Here is a 16,292-nt window from a genome sequence, read left to right as displayed (position 1 = left end):
TCTCTCTTCCCTACTCTTTAATTTATATGCAATTGTTTATATATTGCTTATTATATACTTGCATATAATTGTCTCTTGCATTCACTTATTTAAATTTACAAAAAGAGACCATCACCCTATTCACCCCCCCTATAGGTTCATTACCATAGGTTGGATTAACCTAATATTTCTAACAACCCACTACCACAATATGTTTGCCTTATTACAATGAAAGAGAATGTGGTCAATGGATTCTCACCCCTCTATTGACTAACGTCCACCCTTTTTTCTAGAATTGATCTAAAATCAGCACCTTACTCCAACATGTCCCCAAGTGAAAAAAAAAAACTCATCTTAGTAAATCTCTAATAGGAAAAGGATGACACAATTGATTCTAGAAGGGAACAAAGCCCTATTATATAGAACTTCCTTTTGTTATCCCTCTTTCAAACTACTCTATCTTCCTCGTCTTTATTCATTAATTAACCTTGGAGTTTATAATTCAAATTCCTAACAAAATTGAAACTCAAATTTCCTCCTCTCTTTGCTCCCAAAAATCAACTATCGACAATTTTCTTGAATCTGAGAAGACAAACAAGGATAGGAAGTTTCACATATAAAGATTCATCATTACACTAACAATCTTTATAAAACTTTACTCTGTTATCATTGCCTACTGCAAAATAAACTTTTCAATTGTAGAAATCTCGCTAGTTTATGGATAACTATAATAATATCTATTAATAAAATATCGAAGGCTTAATCTAATTTTTAGGGTTTTATTTTTATCTAATGCATATTGATTATATTTTTTTATATTTTAAATTAGGATTACAATTTAGAGGACTTGAGTTAGGCTTATGAACCAAGCCCTACTTAAATTAATTAACACTTAGCTTAAACTCAAACCTAATATAATCTCTTTCTTTTAAAACTTAAATCATGTTTATATTAAATTTGGTTGATCGGGTTAGACTCAAATTAAGCATGTTGTAGATGCTATTTGACTTTCAAATGGGATCGGATCTTGTTCCGAATCCAACAATTGAACCGGTCCGCAATTCAACTGGTCGGACCGGATGATTGGATCCAGTTTCTGAAACTGCACACCGAACCTATAGAGTAATGGAGGGACTGAAGAGCAGAGCTCTCCACCACCTCTCGCACACCCACAAGGTTCTCGCCCTCTCCTCCTTACACCATTTCTACGACCACCTCCTCCAATGCTGCACCAGTCTCACCACCCTCAAACTCATCCACTCTTCCCTCTCCACTCGTGGCTTCCTCCTCCACACCCCTCATTTTCTTGCTCGCCTCATCATCCTATACTCCAAACTCGGCGACCTCCATAGCGCTCGCACCCTTTTCGACCACCGTCATCACCACCACCATGGCCACACCCAGGCACCCAATTCCTTCCTCTGTAACACCATGCTTCGCGCTTATGCGAATGCCGGCCGATCTTACGAAGCTATAGACTTGTATATTTATATGCAGAGAATGGGGGTTGGAGTTAATAATTTTACGTACCCGTTTGTGCTGAAAGTCTGTGCTTCTGAACTGGGTGCTGTTTTTGGAGAAGTGGTCCATGGGCAGGTTGTGAGAACTGGGTTTGGGTCGGATCTCTTTGTGGAGGCGGCTTTGGTGGACATGTATGCGAAATGTGGGGAGATTGGGGACGCCCACGAAGTGTTCGATCGAATGTTGATAAGGGATGTTGTGTGCTGGACAGCGATGATCACGCTGTATGAGCAGGCTGATCGGCCCCTGAAGGCCCTAATGTTGTTTCGGAAGATGCAGGAGGAAGGGTTTTTAGGAGATGAGATTACGGCTATTTCTGTTGCGTCTGCTGTTGGGCAACTGGGAGATGGCAGGATGGCGATATCAGTTCATGGCTTTGCAGTGCTTAATGGGTTCATTGGAGATGTTAGTGTTGGGAATTCAATAGTAGGGATGTATGCGAAATGTGGGAATGTGGAAAGGGCGAGATTGGTCTTTGACAGGATGGAAGAAAGAAATGGCATTTCGTGGAATTCTATGCTTTCGGGGTATACACAAAATGGACGACCAACTGATGCTCTGTCACTTTTTAATCAAATGCAAGCTTCTGAATGTGATCCTAATCCAGTGACAGCCTTGATTATGGTTTCGGCATGTTCTTATCTCGGTTCTAAGCATCTTGGAAGGAAGCTTCACAATTTTGTAATAAGTAGCAAAATGGATATCGATACTACTCTTAGGAATGCGATAATGGACATGTATATGAAATGTGGAGATTTAGACACTGCTGTTGAAATGTTCAACAATTGTGAGCCGGGCGAACGAGACGTTAGTTCTTGGAATGTTTTGATATCAGGATATGGAGTGCATGGGCATGGGAAGGAAGCTCTTGAGCTCTTCTCAAGAATGCAAGTGGAGGGTGTTGAACCAAATGATATCACTTTCACATCCATTCTTTCCGCTTGTAGTCATGCAGGTCTTATTGATGAAGGTAGGAAGTGTTTTGCCGATATGACCAAGCTGTCTGTCAGACCTGAGATGAAACATTATGCTTGCATGGTTGATATGCTTGGTCGAGCTGGGTTCTTGAATGAAGCTTTTAGATTGATCAAAAAGATTCCATCACGACCAAGTGATGAGGTATGGGGTGCATTACTTTTGGCTTGCAGAATCCATGGGAATACTGAGTTGGGGGAAATTGCAGCCAATAATCTCTTTCAGCTTGAGCCAGAACATACTGGTTACTATGTGCTAATGTCAAATATCTATGCCGCATCAAACAAATGGAAGGAAGTTGAGATGGTGAGACAAAATATGAAAAGTAGGGGATTGAAGAAGCCTGCAGCCTTCAGTGTGATTGAGTTTGGAACAGAAGTTCATGGGTTCCACACAGCAGACCAGTCAAGTCCATACTACAGAGAGGTTTACAGAAAGGTAGAGAGCTTGGCAATTGAGATGAAGATGGTAGGCTATGTGCCAGACCTGTCTTGTGTTCTCCATGATGTGGAACAGGAAGACAAGGAGCACTTACTCAACTATCACAGTGAGAAGTTGGCTGTGGCATTTGGGATAATGAAAATGAACCAAGGAATGCCAATTCAGGTCACCAAGAACCTAAGGGTTTGTAGTGATTGTCACTGGGCCTTCAAGTTTATTTCGTCTATTTATGGCCGGAAGATTATTGTAAGAGATGGCAATCGATTCCATCACTTTCAAGGTGGTAGATGCTCATGCGGGGACTATTGGTAAGCCGCCCAATGCCCAAGATTTTTGGATCAGAGATTTACAGGAGATCTCTCTCTCTCTTTTGGGAGGTTATCTTTACACCTGATGCTTCATGTAAGTATGAATATATATAACTTACAGTTGATTGAAACCCTCATAGATTCTTAGTCAATAGGGTGAATTCTTTTATACACAACACACAGACATAATCCTGTCATAAAATTACTAAAGATTTTCCTTCTACAAGTATTGCACAATACTTTGTTATGTTGAAGGTTGCGTGTTTATCACAAAATGTATTGCCAGTCCACATGTTCGTAAAGGCTTCAAATGCAAAACTAGGCAATACATGTTTGAAACTGTGCTACAGTTTTGAGTGGGCAATAGATGTTTGTAAACTCTGTTGCTGTTTTCCTTTGTGAATTATTTGTATTGCTTAGAACTCTCCACTACATGTATTATGCATTGACAAACACTTCAATCAACTCACATATCTCCAGGCACCCATTTTCAATTACTTCATCCTCCAGAGATTCCTGAGTTTACACATTCAAACTCTTGCTGAATGACATAGCAACTCGAAATGGTATTCTTAGAGGTGCGTCTCGTCTTGAGATATGGTCACTGCAACTGTTGCTTTCATAGGGGATAATGTTATATCAAGAAATAATCCAGACAAACTGATTTGGGATTGTACTTCTTGCCTTAACTCTGGAACCAAAAATGGTTGAATTTATCACATTAATTTTCAAATATCTCTGCATTGTTAGTCTATATTTCCGTACACATCATTCCTAGGTACAACAGAAAGTGAGGATGAAAGATAGTTAGGAGAATGGAGGGACGGTAAAAGAAAACACCCATGGAACAATCAGTTTTCACATTAATTAACCTCATTGTCTTCCTTGTATCTAACTTAATGCAGGGAATCCTACTTCAAATGTCTGTACCACCTCAGGGCCACTTCTTGCAGTTAACCTCCACATGCATTGATTTTTCAGATGCATCAGCCACTGGCGGATTTAGCTTAGGCCCAGGAGGGGCACAGCCCACCCCCCCTGGAAAATAAAATTAAATAGTGGGATAGATCCTTTCACCTCATGTACAAAGGAAAAGCAAGGTTTTCATTGAACTATATACAACAGCCTCCCCACTTCTTGACCCCCCTCAAATACTTCTTTTATTTATGCCCCCCCTAGACTCCATTTCTGGCTCCGCCACTGGCATCAGCTATTACAAAGATGTAGGGTCATGACACTGATATGCCATCTGAAAGTTGGTGTTTGTGTCACCATCAAAGCAGCTAGGTTACTTTGTAGCTCAACCTGAACATGTTTATTCTGAATCATCAATTGCTTGAGACTCTGTTATCTGCACAACAGGAAATTCAGTATAGCTTTCCTTTCAAATAACACTGGCTTCAACAGTGTGATATGGATAAAAGGCTAGTGTTCTTTTTCAATCCTACACTTAAGCTATGGTCAATTAATTGAGGAGATATATTCTTATGCATGATTATCAGGTGACATAGGTTGACCTTAAAGGACAAATTATCTTCACATCTGAAAGGAGGGCCACCATCCAACAACCATTGAGTAATGGAGAGGTAATTCAGAGAATGCAGCACTAGTTTAATTTCAGGTGATTTTGCAGCTGGGCTTAGCAGTCAGAGTGACTCCAATGATCAGCATTTTGAAGGACATCATGAACAATATGAAGGTGATGGAGGAAGAGAAAAATGTTGATTTGGAGGGAGAATGGAACGTATCAAAAGAAGAGACGGAGGAGGTGTGTAAAAACTTGATGGCTGGAAGGAGTACTTCCTCTGGATGAGGAGGGAGGACTTCTGTTGGCTGATGAGGAACATTACTTCTTCATCTGGTTTAAAGGGGCCAAAAAAATGAGATGGCTTAAAGTGATAGACCTGCACAAGTACTGCATTGGTGTACATAAAAAGGGGATGTGCTCTTGGTCTCATTGCTCTCATTGCTACCAAACTGCATGATTATTGGCACTGAAAGGTATAGATTTTTACAGCAACAGTAAGACCTTTTACATGTATTTATGTTGAAATGATTAGTTTGTTCAGTTGTATACATCATTTGTTCATGACTTCTCGTTATTGTTTTGGGAAAACAACTCGGCCTGTCATTGAATAATTTGTATCCTTTTCTTCATTTTCAGCCTCAACGATCCAATGTTTCATTGTGATCACTCTGGCACGTGCATGGTCTGTGGATAAAATAATTCATGACAGTGTAAGAATTCTGGGAACGGCAAAAATAAACAAATAGAAGGTGAAGAGGCAGACAAACCCCATAAGCCTTCCATACAAGAATACCCTGCTCAGGCTTCTGAAAGTTGGGCTTTATTGGCTGGCTTCCAACAGAGACTTCACCTGACTGCTGCTGCCACACAGATAGGAAGGCTGGAATGAGCTCCCAGCAGGCTTCTTCATCACATTCATCAATCACAATGCTGCTTCTTGCCATGGGCAAACTGTTGTTGCCTTCAACTCTTATCAGGAAAAGTTTAGCCTATATATCAGATATCATATTTATGCTGACAATCATGATTACAATATTGTGTTGGACAAACTCAATCTGAACTTGTATGGAATCAGAGAATCAGCTCATTCTGTATAAATTGAAAGCAGAAACCATGAAATCAAAAGAAGTAACTGGGGTTTTTGATATCATCTTCTTCTGGTGAGCTCATCATCACAGGCACACAAGCATCCTCTAGACAGGAGTCACTGCTGAACATGGAGCCCTAACCATGACTGAGAGCAAAAGACCTAAAAGGAAATAAAATTGAAGTAAAACTGAACCCTGTAAAATATACTTAATGAGACTAGATCACAATGTAAAAAAGGGCAAATTCCTAAGAAAATGTCATAGGATAGACAGCATTTCAATGCAGTAAACATCACCTCTGTGCCGGCAAAACTTGAATTCCAGATCTTTGCCAGTTAATGCCATGTAAATTACTTATTTAAGCTAAAAACTCAAATAATTAGACAACCTACCAATAAAATATGTGTGAATTTTTGGTATGGAAAATCATTTTTCTTGAATTTTTTCACCAACCACGTGTATGTGAAGTAAAAAAAAAATCTCATTTGATAATAAAAAAATATGAAAAAATTAAAAAGAAAAATCAATTCTTCTAGTAACATTAACACCTTTTGGTAACTATTTTCAAAAAAAATTCCAAAAAAAATTTATAGAATTTGTAAACCTTAATTATTTTTAATATTTTTAAACATATTTTAAAAATAATTTTAATATTTAATGTTTTATTTTTAATCATTCTAAAAAAATGAAAATAACTTAAAATAACTAAAAAATATTTTCTAAAAACACTATTTTTTATTCTTAAAAATTGAAAACAAAAAAGAGGCCCATGTTTGATAAATGTTTTAAAAAATAATTTCGAATAACAGTTTTTATAATAATTTTTGAAAATTGTTCTTTAATGTGTTGTAAAATAAAACTTTGTTTTTAACCTATTTTTAATATTTTTAAATATGTTTTAAAAATAATTTTTTTATATGATACTTTATTTTTAATAATTCTATATATTCGTACAATTATTTTTTAAAACATGTTTAGAAAATAGGTGAAAATAACAAAAACGTAATATTTTTCTTTGTTTTGGAAACAGAAAACTTTCTTATTCACAAACCTGTGGATTTTGATGCAAAGTATTAGGAAAAACAGAGAAAAAAAAAACCTTAAAGATGATTTAAATTTCATACATTTTGATACTATCATCTTCATCTTTGACATAAAAATGTATAAAATAATAAATAATAAATAATAACCATGATTTGAACGATGAAAAAGACTGTTTCGGTTGGCATGTATTTTCAGCAAGGACATGGGAACTCACTTTTCCCAATCATTTTCCTCGTTGAAAACAACTGTTATGGGATGGGAAAGTTGTGGTTGGCAGCTGGGGCTTTCACAAAGATGGCCGTTGAATATCGATATTTCAAAATATGAGTGAAGAAAATGATGAAAATCTAGTGGGATAGGGATACCTACTCCTGATATGCATCCCATGTGGGATCGTAGACAGTGAGATCTGCAGCAATATCAATGCATTTGAGGTGATGTGTAGGCTTCCAGCTCTCCAATTGCAGACAAAAAACTCAAACAATACAATAAAGAGTTGATGTTGAAGTTTCTATGATGGATCCATGCATATGCAACACGCATGTGCACACATTAAAATAATTGAAATAATGTTTCACTTTAATACTGTCCCAGTTCCATATTTCTCGGATGTTCCCCTTCCCTCCATTTTCATTCACTCTTCTCTGAGTTTTCCCAAGAGTGTGTTGAGTTTATGTGGGAAAGTTGGTGGGTTGTTGCTGAGAAATCGAGGGGTTGATGGAGGTAGGAAGGTCTCTGGCGGAGACTCCAACCTGGGCAGTTGCATCGGTTGTCACTGTTATGGTTTTTGTTTGCTTTCTGGTCGAAAGATCCATTTACAGATTCGGGAAGGTGAGAAGAAGAAGATGAAGCAGTTGTTTAGTCAAGTGTTCTGTTTGGCCGCTGAGAAAAAAATGTGGGAAAAATGAAAGAAGTTGAAAATAGTGGGACTCCGGATGTTCAGTTCAATGAGTTTGTTGTTTTCTTGAGTTCCAAAAAATTGGAATTTTGTGATCCAAAATTCTCTTTTCTTTTCTATTCCTTTCCCACATTTTTTGTTGGCAAATAATGAAGCACAGCCCACACTTTCCTTTCAATCTTTGAATAGGGTCTGATCTTTTCAATGTGGTTTGTTGTTCAGTGGCTGAAGAAGACTAGGAGGAAGGCTCTGTTTTCTTCTCTAGAGAAGATTAAGGAAGGTCAGTGTGTGAGCCAGCAATACACTGTAGAGTGAGAGTTGAAGCATTTTGACAGCCCTATTGATATGGGTTTTTCCCTTTGATTTGTGCTTATTTCATTTATGTATGCAGAGCTGATGCTTCTTGGGCTTATATCTCTGATGTTGGGACAATGGGCAAGGTGGATTTCCGAGATTTGTGTAGATTCATCTCTTTTCAACAGCAAATTCTATCTTTGTTCCGAGCAAGATTTTAACATCAATGAGAATGTATGGTTTATGAATTCATTCTCATTTTCAAATGACACTAACATTCCCCCAAATGGAGCCAATGCCGTTCCATCTCATGAATGTGGTGAGGTAAATCCTTCTATTCCTGTTACATTATGTTGGGGTTTTGATTTGGTGAAGGAACTAGTAGTACTAAAAGTCGTAGATAATGGATTGCAGGGCCGCGTACCGTTTGTTTCCCAAGAAGGTCTAGAGCAGCTTCACCGGTTTCTGTTTGTTCTTGGCATTACGCATGTCGTGTATAGTTGTATGGCGGTTGGTCTTTCCATGAGCAAGGTGTAGTCTCCATTTCCTTGACTCATCTTCAGGTTTACATTTGGAGCTTCTACTAGCTTTGAAACTCCATAGTTCTGTAAAATTCAAGTTGGACCTATTACTAGAAGTAAAAAAAAAAAAGGAAAAACTGATTCAAATGATATAACCTAACTAGCACACAATGGATCCTTAATCTAACTATCTGGGGCTGGCTACTTGAATGCTTTCTGTGTCTGTGTCGTTCTGTCCAAGCCCTTAACTTTTTAACTAATTTCAATTTAATTTAGAACAAAATGGTACAATTTTTATCTTCCATTAAGAGTAATAGTCCTAGATTGGTCTGAAGGTTTGTTTGTTTCTCATTGCATGTCTTTGCAGATTTACAGTTGGAGAAAGTGGGAAAATCAGGCAACCCTAGTTGCTGATGGGAGCTTGCAAGGTACATAGTGAAAATACAGTGATTAATATACTCTTTGACTGTTTGATGATTGTGGTGGTCTCGCTTTATATTGCTAAGAACTTAAAAGGGAGTCATGTTCCAGATAGAGTTGAATTGTGAAAGATGGATTCGCATCATCAAACCAAAGTAGTCGGGTTTAAGGCTCTATTGAGTTGGTATTATATCAAGGGATGAACAATAGTTTAACCAATCAAATTTTCCGTTAAATTGCATCATATTGATGCAATAGCTTATTGACCTGATGTGCCATGCAGCAGCATGTGCTCATCCATTTTGTCATCCGTGTGGGACACCCACATGGAATCGACCTTATCAGTGGTCATCGTAGGATAATTTGGCTGTTTTTCACTATTTGGCAAAGAAAAAAAGGTTGGGCTACTGGAAGTGCTGGAATTTGGCATTTGTTGGGATTGGCAGAGCTCAGCATTACGCAGTCTGAAAGCACACCTAGCTGAAAGTTTATCAACTAAAAAAAAAATTCTAAAAGAAAAACTCTACTGGTCATTCTATAAGAATGAAATGGCAAAATACATATCTGTACCAAATAAGAGCTTGCCAAGAAGTAATGGGATAGGGTGGTTTGCCACACTACACTTGAAAACCTTGCCATGGACATCTGTCAAAGAGAAAACTGATTGATTATATTGGCATCTAAATGAAGAATGCTATAAGATCCTTGTGAGGAAAGAAGATAAACATCCAAACCGCACAAATTTAAACAATTCCTTATATGACCTTTAGGGGAAAAGGGTAAATATTTGGAAATACATCTAAACTTTTGGTTACTTAAAGAACCTGATCAAGTGCCAAAATGCTTCAACTAAGGTGATTTTTGGTATGGGGAATGATAAATTCTGCCAAAAAAAGGATCATCTACAAATACTGTGCAGCTCTCTCTGGCAAAAATGTATAAACTTGCCTGAGCATCGAGCACAAGCAATCTTTTTGTTATATCATCCAGGGTTGTATTCAGGTTGGATTTGTTTACCTGATCTATAGAGAGAATCATCCAACCAATTATATGAATCCTATCCATAATTTGCAGTGTCGTTCCAAACATTTATTATGCTTATGCACTTCGGCTTGATTTGACCCAAGTTATACCCCCACTGAGCTTTTCTAAACTCTGGCTCCCCATGACTTGTGTGTACTGTCCTTTGAAGAGTCGTATTGCTATGCGACTTGGCCACTTAAGCTCTGGTGTCCGGGAAGGATATGAGGTGTCTATATAGGGGAAAGAGAGAAAATAGGATTTTCCTTGTAATATAGCTTATAACTAATCAATTATGATCAGAATTAGGACTATGTCAAACAAGGCTTAAGAGATAACAATACATTCTGGGATATGATTACATGATATCTGAGCCTGAGAGCATTTTCAAGTAATCTAAACTTTTAAGATTCCTGAAAAAAGAAGAGGAAAAATATACTAAAAACCTCATTGAATAATAAAATTTCAATCCATATGATTGACCCTTGAAACAACAGACCAAATTGTAGTTAATCAAATCTACAGTAAAGCTGCACAACCACCAGCTGCTCTCAATCCATGATCCAGCATTTGAAAAACTCTGATCCTGCTAATCCCCACTACCAATGCAAAAATACTGAGAAGATACTGCATGGTTTAAGAATTTGTTGTTTGGTTTACTGGTTGTTAGCACTCGGATAACAAGTGAAAAAAGACGAGCCATATAGCATATGTATGAATATGAGATGAATAACCCTTTAGAGGCATTTCCTGCCTCTTGAAGCGGAGAGGTTAGCTAATAAAGGCCATCAGGTTTGAGCAGCCGTCCTCTTTTATGCTACCCTTTGTTTCTTTAAACTGTCAATCATTTATAATGCCTTTCTTTTTATGGACATATTCTCATATCGATATTGGTTTAGGATTTATGTTTGTAGCATAATTGGTTTTCAATAACTTTCTCTACTTCTCTCTAATTTGTTCATGATATTAGCTTCTCCAATACCGGTTTTATTTTGTAGCAAAGGTAAACAAAGAGATGAGGAGACAATCCACCTTTGTTTTCCATCACACATCACACCCATGGAGCAGGAGCCGCGTTCTCATTTGGATGGTGATTTTTCATGCCTCAGTGCATTTTTTTTCTTCTTACCAGATTTCACAACTATTTCTTAGTTACTTCAGTATCGAAATTTCATTCTAAAGCATTGTGAAGGAGTGAGGCTGTGATAAAAAATTCCATTTGATTTTGTCTCCTAAAATCTTACAAAAGTACATTGGTATACTCTCAAAATTGAAAGAGGCTAAGGCAATCACTAAATGGCAGTTTCTGCACCTGTTGGAGAGTTAACAAAAGCACTGGCCCTTAACGATGGGGAGTAGATGTCCTTGTGGATCATGAATCTGATAATAAATCATATCAGGTTTCCGAGGTTCACCTTAGGAAATGTAGGAGAAGAGTTCTTCTCAACTCCTTTGAAATATTGTGTGTGTCTTATTACAGCCAAGGAGATCTACCTTTCATGAAATGAATCACTTGAATCTGCAAGAGAAGTCCTAGAAGCACAATTTATCATTTACAAAACTGAAACTCTGCAAAATCCAAGAAATCTTGTGGCCAAGAATTGGAAGGTTAATGTGACCATCTTGCAGAAACCAGATTGCAGGAGACTGATAAATAAGAATTTGGAAAATTTAGTACAAATTTGACTGGTCCTTCTGTCAACAGCAGATCTTGCAATGTATTGTTTTCATTGTCATTTTTTCTTAACATTCTTAGGAGGTTCTCATGGGAGTTTCTAGCAAAAGGAATTTCATTGGTCATTAAAGGCCTGGCCAATCACCAAATGCTTTAGAACTCATTTGCACTGAATTTTTGCATTGGGGAGCTGCCATTTTCCCATGAAGGAAAGCCCTTCTTTCACTGTTTAAAAAAAAAAATCATTTATCTTCTTACCATCTCATTTGTTTTTCCAATAAGAGTAACCCAGTTAAACTAGTGTCACAGATCTCTGTGATGATCATTGCCTCAAAGATCATCACAGCAGCACAAAGTTGATCCAGGCCATCTTGAGTGGGACTAAATTAATATGGTTTCTTTCTTCAAAACTGTACTGTTGGTGGATTCATTTGTGATGATAGATTATCTCTGGTGTCTGATAGTTGCTACAGTCCAAAAAAAGTAATTTCCCATACAGGCCTTATGTTTTTCTTGGCCTTGTTTTGTTTCTCATCGTTTTGAATCAAGCATTGTATGAGGCACTGGATTGAAGGTAATTTTTTCTACATTATAATGGTGAACTGAATGTGACTTCTCTATTCATGTCCTCTTTGGTGTTCTTTATCTTGTCCATTCTTGCTTTTAAGGTGCCATAGATGGATTATTGCAAATCACTCTGTTTGCCTTATCTGTGACTTACTTGATTCTGGGTTTAAATGTCAATGAGATAAAGCTGATTATATGGTCTACTGTTGCAGCTTTGTTTTCTAAGACAATTCAAGAGTTCTATACAGAAATCTGATTACTTAGCACTGCGTTTGGGTTTCATCACTGTAGGTATCTGATTCCTCTTGATTTGTTTTTGAAATGCACTTTTTTCTTATCCATTTTTTGGCCAATGTGGCCATATTTATGGCTCTCATATTCATGGATTTCAGTGTGTACTTCCTCTGACCTCTCCTTGATAATCTATGGTAGGAATGTTCCACTTATTTGTGCTACAGCTAGGACTGATATAGTGCAACCTGGTGCTTAAGAACTTGGATAGGAATTGATCTTACATTGGCAAATAATAACATACTCAAATAAGAGAATAAGAAGTTGAGACATTCTAAAGGCATCCTACATAACAAGTTCAGGCAGGGGCCTTGGGTGTACAGAATGAATATCTAGTGTCTGATAGCAACCTCCAAAGAAAAAACATATGGAAAATTAAAATTGTGGGCAATTGGGGCTGCAGGGTATTGATGATATGATATTGTCTGAAAGGAGAGAAACTATTGCATACAAGGAGATTCTGTGGGATAGCTGAGAAGTAAGCCTAGAAGGGATATAATCATCCTAGGAGGTGGGAATTTAATGGGCTACGGAACATTTTGATAGGAGATGGATAGATGAGTTATATAGTGCTCTAATTTACTTAAGTGGATTCTGATGTACCAGAAGAAAAGAGATGGAAGAATGGAAGGATAAGAATAATCCAACATGGTGACTAGAACTATTTTTCTAGTGTTCTTAGCATAGTATACTTCAATTCTTCATGTTTATTTCTTGCTTTTTGTCACATTTGACATTCACAGACCATCTGGGATTTCATGTTGGACAACTTACATGTGATATTAGTAGTTGACATCATTTTGAGTACTGTAACATTCTTTCATTACTATGTCCTCTCTTGTTCATTGAATTCTCATGTATCCAGTCGGTTCGGTGCTATGCTAATTTTAATGCTGAATTTATGTCTTGTTTTTTTATATTGTTTCCAGAATCACAAACTCCCGCTTTCTTATAATTTTCATAAGTATATGGTTCGGAGCATGGAAGATGAATTTCATGGAATTGTGGGGATTAGGTATGCACTCATCTGACTTGGGACTTATCAATCTGAACAGGCAATATGTTCTTATGTGACTTCCACTATATTGATAACTTTATATAACCTTTATATCACTCATGGATGGATTCTATGGAAATTACACACTCTCATGAAACTCTGGATCCTACCTAACTCTGCCCCAGCAGAGCAAATGTATTCCCAGTTTCCGATACTACTGATATCATTGCCTGAAAAAACTTTCGTTTTTCTTCTTGATGTTTTTCTTTGAAGGTTTTCTAAATATACATGTATCTCAAGAGTAGAGAAAAACAAAAATGAGTTAGGACTGAGTTTGCTTTTGATTTTGCAGCTGGCCACTTTGGGGGTATGCCATAATCTGCATTTTCATAAATATTCATGGTAACTTGCTTGTTTAGAATGCAAAAGCATACATTTCTGAAAACATTTTTGAAGTTACTTCTGGAGTGTTCACGTTGTCTAAATGTTGCAGGACTGAATATTTACTTCTGGCTTTCTTTCATTCCTGCCATTGTAAGTATGTGCAGTCTGGTTCTCATCATATTAAAAATGAAATTTTCTTGACAAATAATTGATAATGTTTAATTGTTCGACACATCAAAGCTGATGGTGCTGGTTGGAACAAAGCTCCAGCATGTTGTCTCCTTGCTAGCTCTTGAAATTGGAGAACAACAAGGCCCACAGGTTGGAACTCAAGTAAAGCCACGGGATGAGCTGTTTTGGTTTGGAAAACCAGAAATATTGTTACGGTTGATACAATTTATCATATTTCAGGTGATGATGATGATATTCACAACTTGTGTTTTATATATGACCTTGGTTATTTCTCTATCTTGGATTATAACCCTCATTGTGTTTCTTGTGTATGCAGAATGCCTTTGAGATGGCAACATTCATCTGGTCTTGGGTAAGATGATAAACCTACCCCAATCCTCCTGTATCTTGCTGTGCCATTTTGATAATAACATAGAAGAAAGAGGCTAATCGGCTTGACTTTCAGCATATTGGGTGTACTTCCTTCTTCATTCTCCCTCATGCAGCCCTTAACTTGTAGGGAATGGGCCAATGGTTTTTGCTGATCCCTGGAATGAAAGAAATATAGTAAAAAAAAATTTCATATTCTTCAAGGCAACAACTCCAGGGTGCAGCTTCCTTACATGCCAAGGCTTTAGAAAATTTAAAGGAACTGTGTTTTTCTTGATGATCAAATAATGATTTATCCATTTATAAGTTTATGGTTAGTTCAGAACTTGTGTTATTTTCTCTTTGATCATTGGAAGTACGATGTAAACGAAGTTTTTGTTTCTGCATGTTTAGTGGGGATTTAAGCAGCAATCGTGCTTCATGAAGAACCATGTAATGATAATCATCCGATTGTCTTCTGGGTATGTTTCTTTCTTCGACGCCTATTCCCATTGCAACTATGATCATGTCTAACCATGCCCCCACCCCTCCAAAATGCCTATGAAAAGGTGTCTATTTGCTAGTTTTCAATATCTATGCTAGATGAATTCATCCAACCATAAGACGTGAATGCAGTAAATTCATGACTCCAATAATGAAAACAAGCATCTTGACTTCTTATTGGTATGTTGCAGGGTTCTTGTTCAGTTCTGGTGTAGCTATTGCACTGTGCCTCTGAACGTAATTATCACACTGGTATGTTGAAAATAAGATAATAATTCAGTCGAGACAAATGAAGGGAAAAATTTTGTTTCTCGGACATAAGAATGAAGGGAAAATGTTTGTTTCCTGTCTATAAAGAAAGCGATATCAGTAGTTGGTATGTGTCATGATATCAGACTTGTAAGACTCTAGAGTTGGAAAGGAACTGTCAACCGAGTTTGTGAACCTAAGAACATGTGTGATGGTGTGCTAATAGAATTTGGAAAATCAGGTATGGTTTGCTAACAATCCCTTTTCCTTCAATGGTTTCAGATGGGATCTCGATGCAAGAAAGCCTTAGTTGCTGAAAGTGTAAGAGAATCACTACACAGCTGGTGTAAGAGAGTCAAAGAGAAGTCTAGGCGCGACTCTATGAACTCCAGAGCTACACGGTCAGTCTGCTCACTTGAATCAACCATTGATGAGAGGGATGAGATCATCACAGTTGGATCAGGCACTCTAGGATCTGGTACGCTGTCTCGCTGTTCATCCTTAGGCTCACTGAATGAGGAAATCATAGTACCAACCCAACAGCTAGAGGGCGATTTTGAGAGCTCGGCCGCACCCCAGTATGATAATTCATTCAGGCATAGCTCATCACAATCAACCATCAATGTAGCAACCGATGATGTTGCAGATGAGGAGGAAGAAAAAGTGCAGACTCTTTTGGATTTGTTACAAAAGACATGAAGTGTTTTTGTCTTGTCCAAAGTTTATATTCAATTGTTGTCAGCCTTGAGGATTCAGTATGAGCTCAAACTATATCTATAATGCAAAAGAATGAAAGTTCTTTTTCATCTGGTGTTGGCAGTGGGAATCTGTTATGTTTTGCAAGGCTAAATGCTCCAATTCGTTTTCAGCCCAATGACCCATTTGTATTCTGCAGTTTCTGTATTGCAAATTTGGCGATTGTGAGCCCCAACCGATGAGAACAGCTTCCCCAATTCAGGGAACATGAAAGAAGTGCCTATTTGTGATTCCTGGTTAAGACTTTGGGGTGGAAAACAGAACTTTCAATTAGGACCGTATCGTCCTGTTT

The 16,292-nt window shown here is 37.6% G+C and overlaps 2 protein-coding genes across 5 annotated transcripts; both read left to right on the top strand.

Annotated features, from left to right (window-relative positions):
* The first annotated feature begins 1,009 nt into the window (after window positions 1-1,009).
* Window positions 1,010-5,826, top strand: LOC117926819 (pentatricopeptide repeat-containing protein At2g01510, mitochondrial-like). Of its 4 annotated transcripts, none has more exons than XM_034846109.1 (4): window positions 1,010-3,318; window positions 3,705-3,802; window positions 4,727-5,225; window positions 5,389-5,826. In XM_034846109.1, exon 1 carries the CDS (start codon window positions 1,105-1,107, stop codon window positions 3,226-3,228), a length of 2,124 nt encoding a protein of 707 aa, XP_034702000.1. In that variant the 5' UTR covers window positions 1,010-1,104; the 3' UTR covers window positions 3,229-3,318; window positions 3,705-3,802; window positions 4,727-5,225; window positions 5,389-5,826. The 4 variants fall into 4 exon arrangements, with proteins under 4 accessions (XP_034702000.1, XP_034702001.1, XP_034702002.1 ...); XM_034846110.1 differs by having other exon boundaries at window positions 4,206-5,225; XM_034846111.1 differs by lacking the exon at window positions 3,705-3,802.
* A 1,689-nt stretch (window positions 5,827-7,515) lies between these two features.
* On the top strand, window positions 7,516-16,050 carry LOC117926821 (MLO-like protein 4). The gene is made up of 15 exons (XM_034846113.1): window positions 7,516-7,715; window positions 8,005-8,062; window positions 8,174-8,400; window positions 8,491-8,607; window positions 8,965-9,025; window positions 11,036-11,127; window positions 12,492-12,566; window positions 13,500-13,585; window positions 13,920-13,969; window positions 14,061-14,101; window positions 14,192-14,362; window positions 14,460-14,495; window positions 14,906-14,973; window positions 15,187-15,247; window positions 15,527-16,050. Exons 1-15 carry the CDS (start codon window positions 7,602-7,604, stop codon window positions 15,941-15,943), a joined length of 1,674 nt encoding a protein of 557 aa, XP_034702004.1. The 5' UTR covers window positions 7,516-7,601; the 3' UTR covers window positions 15,944-16,050.
* The last annotated feature ends 242 nt before the right edge of the window (window positions 16,051-16,292 follow it).

The sequence above is a fragment of the Vitis riparia genome, chromosome 12 (assembly GCF_004353265.1).
Source record: "Vitis riparia cultivar Riparia Gloire de Montpellier isolate 1030 chromosome 12, EGFV_Vit.rip_1.0, whole genome shotgun sequence".
In the NCBI taxonomy this organism is placed as follows: Eukaryota; Viridiplantae; Streptophyta; class Magnoliopsida; order Vitales; family Vitaceae; genus Vitis; species Vitis riparia.
The sequence above is the reverse complement of the archived record's forward strand: the minus strand, read 5'-3'. Positions and strand labels throughout refer to the sequence as shown.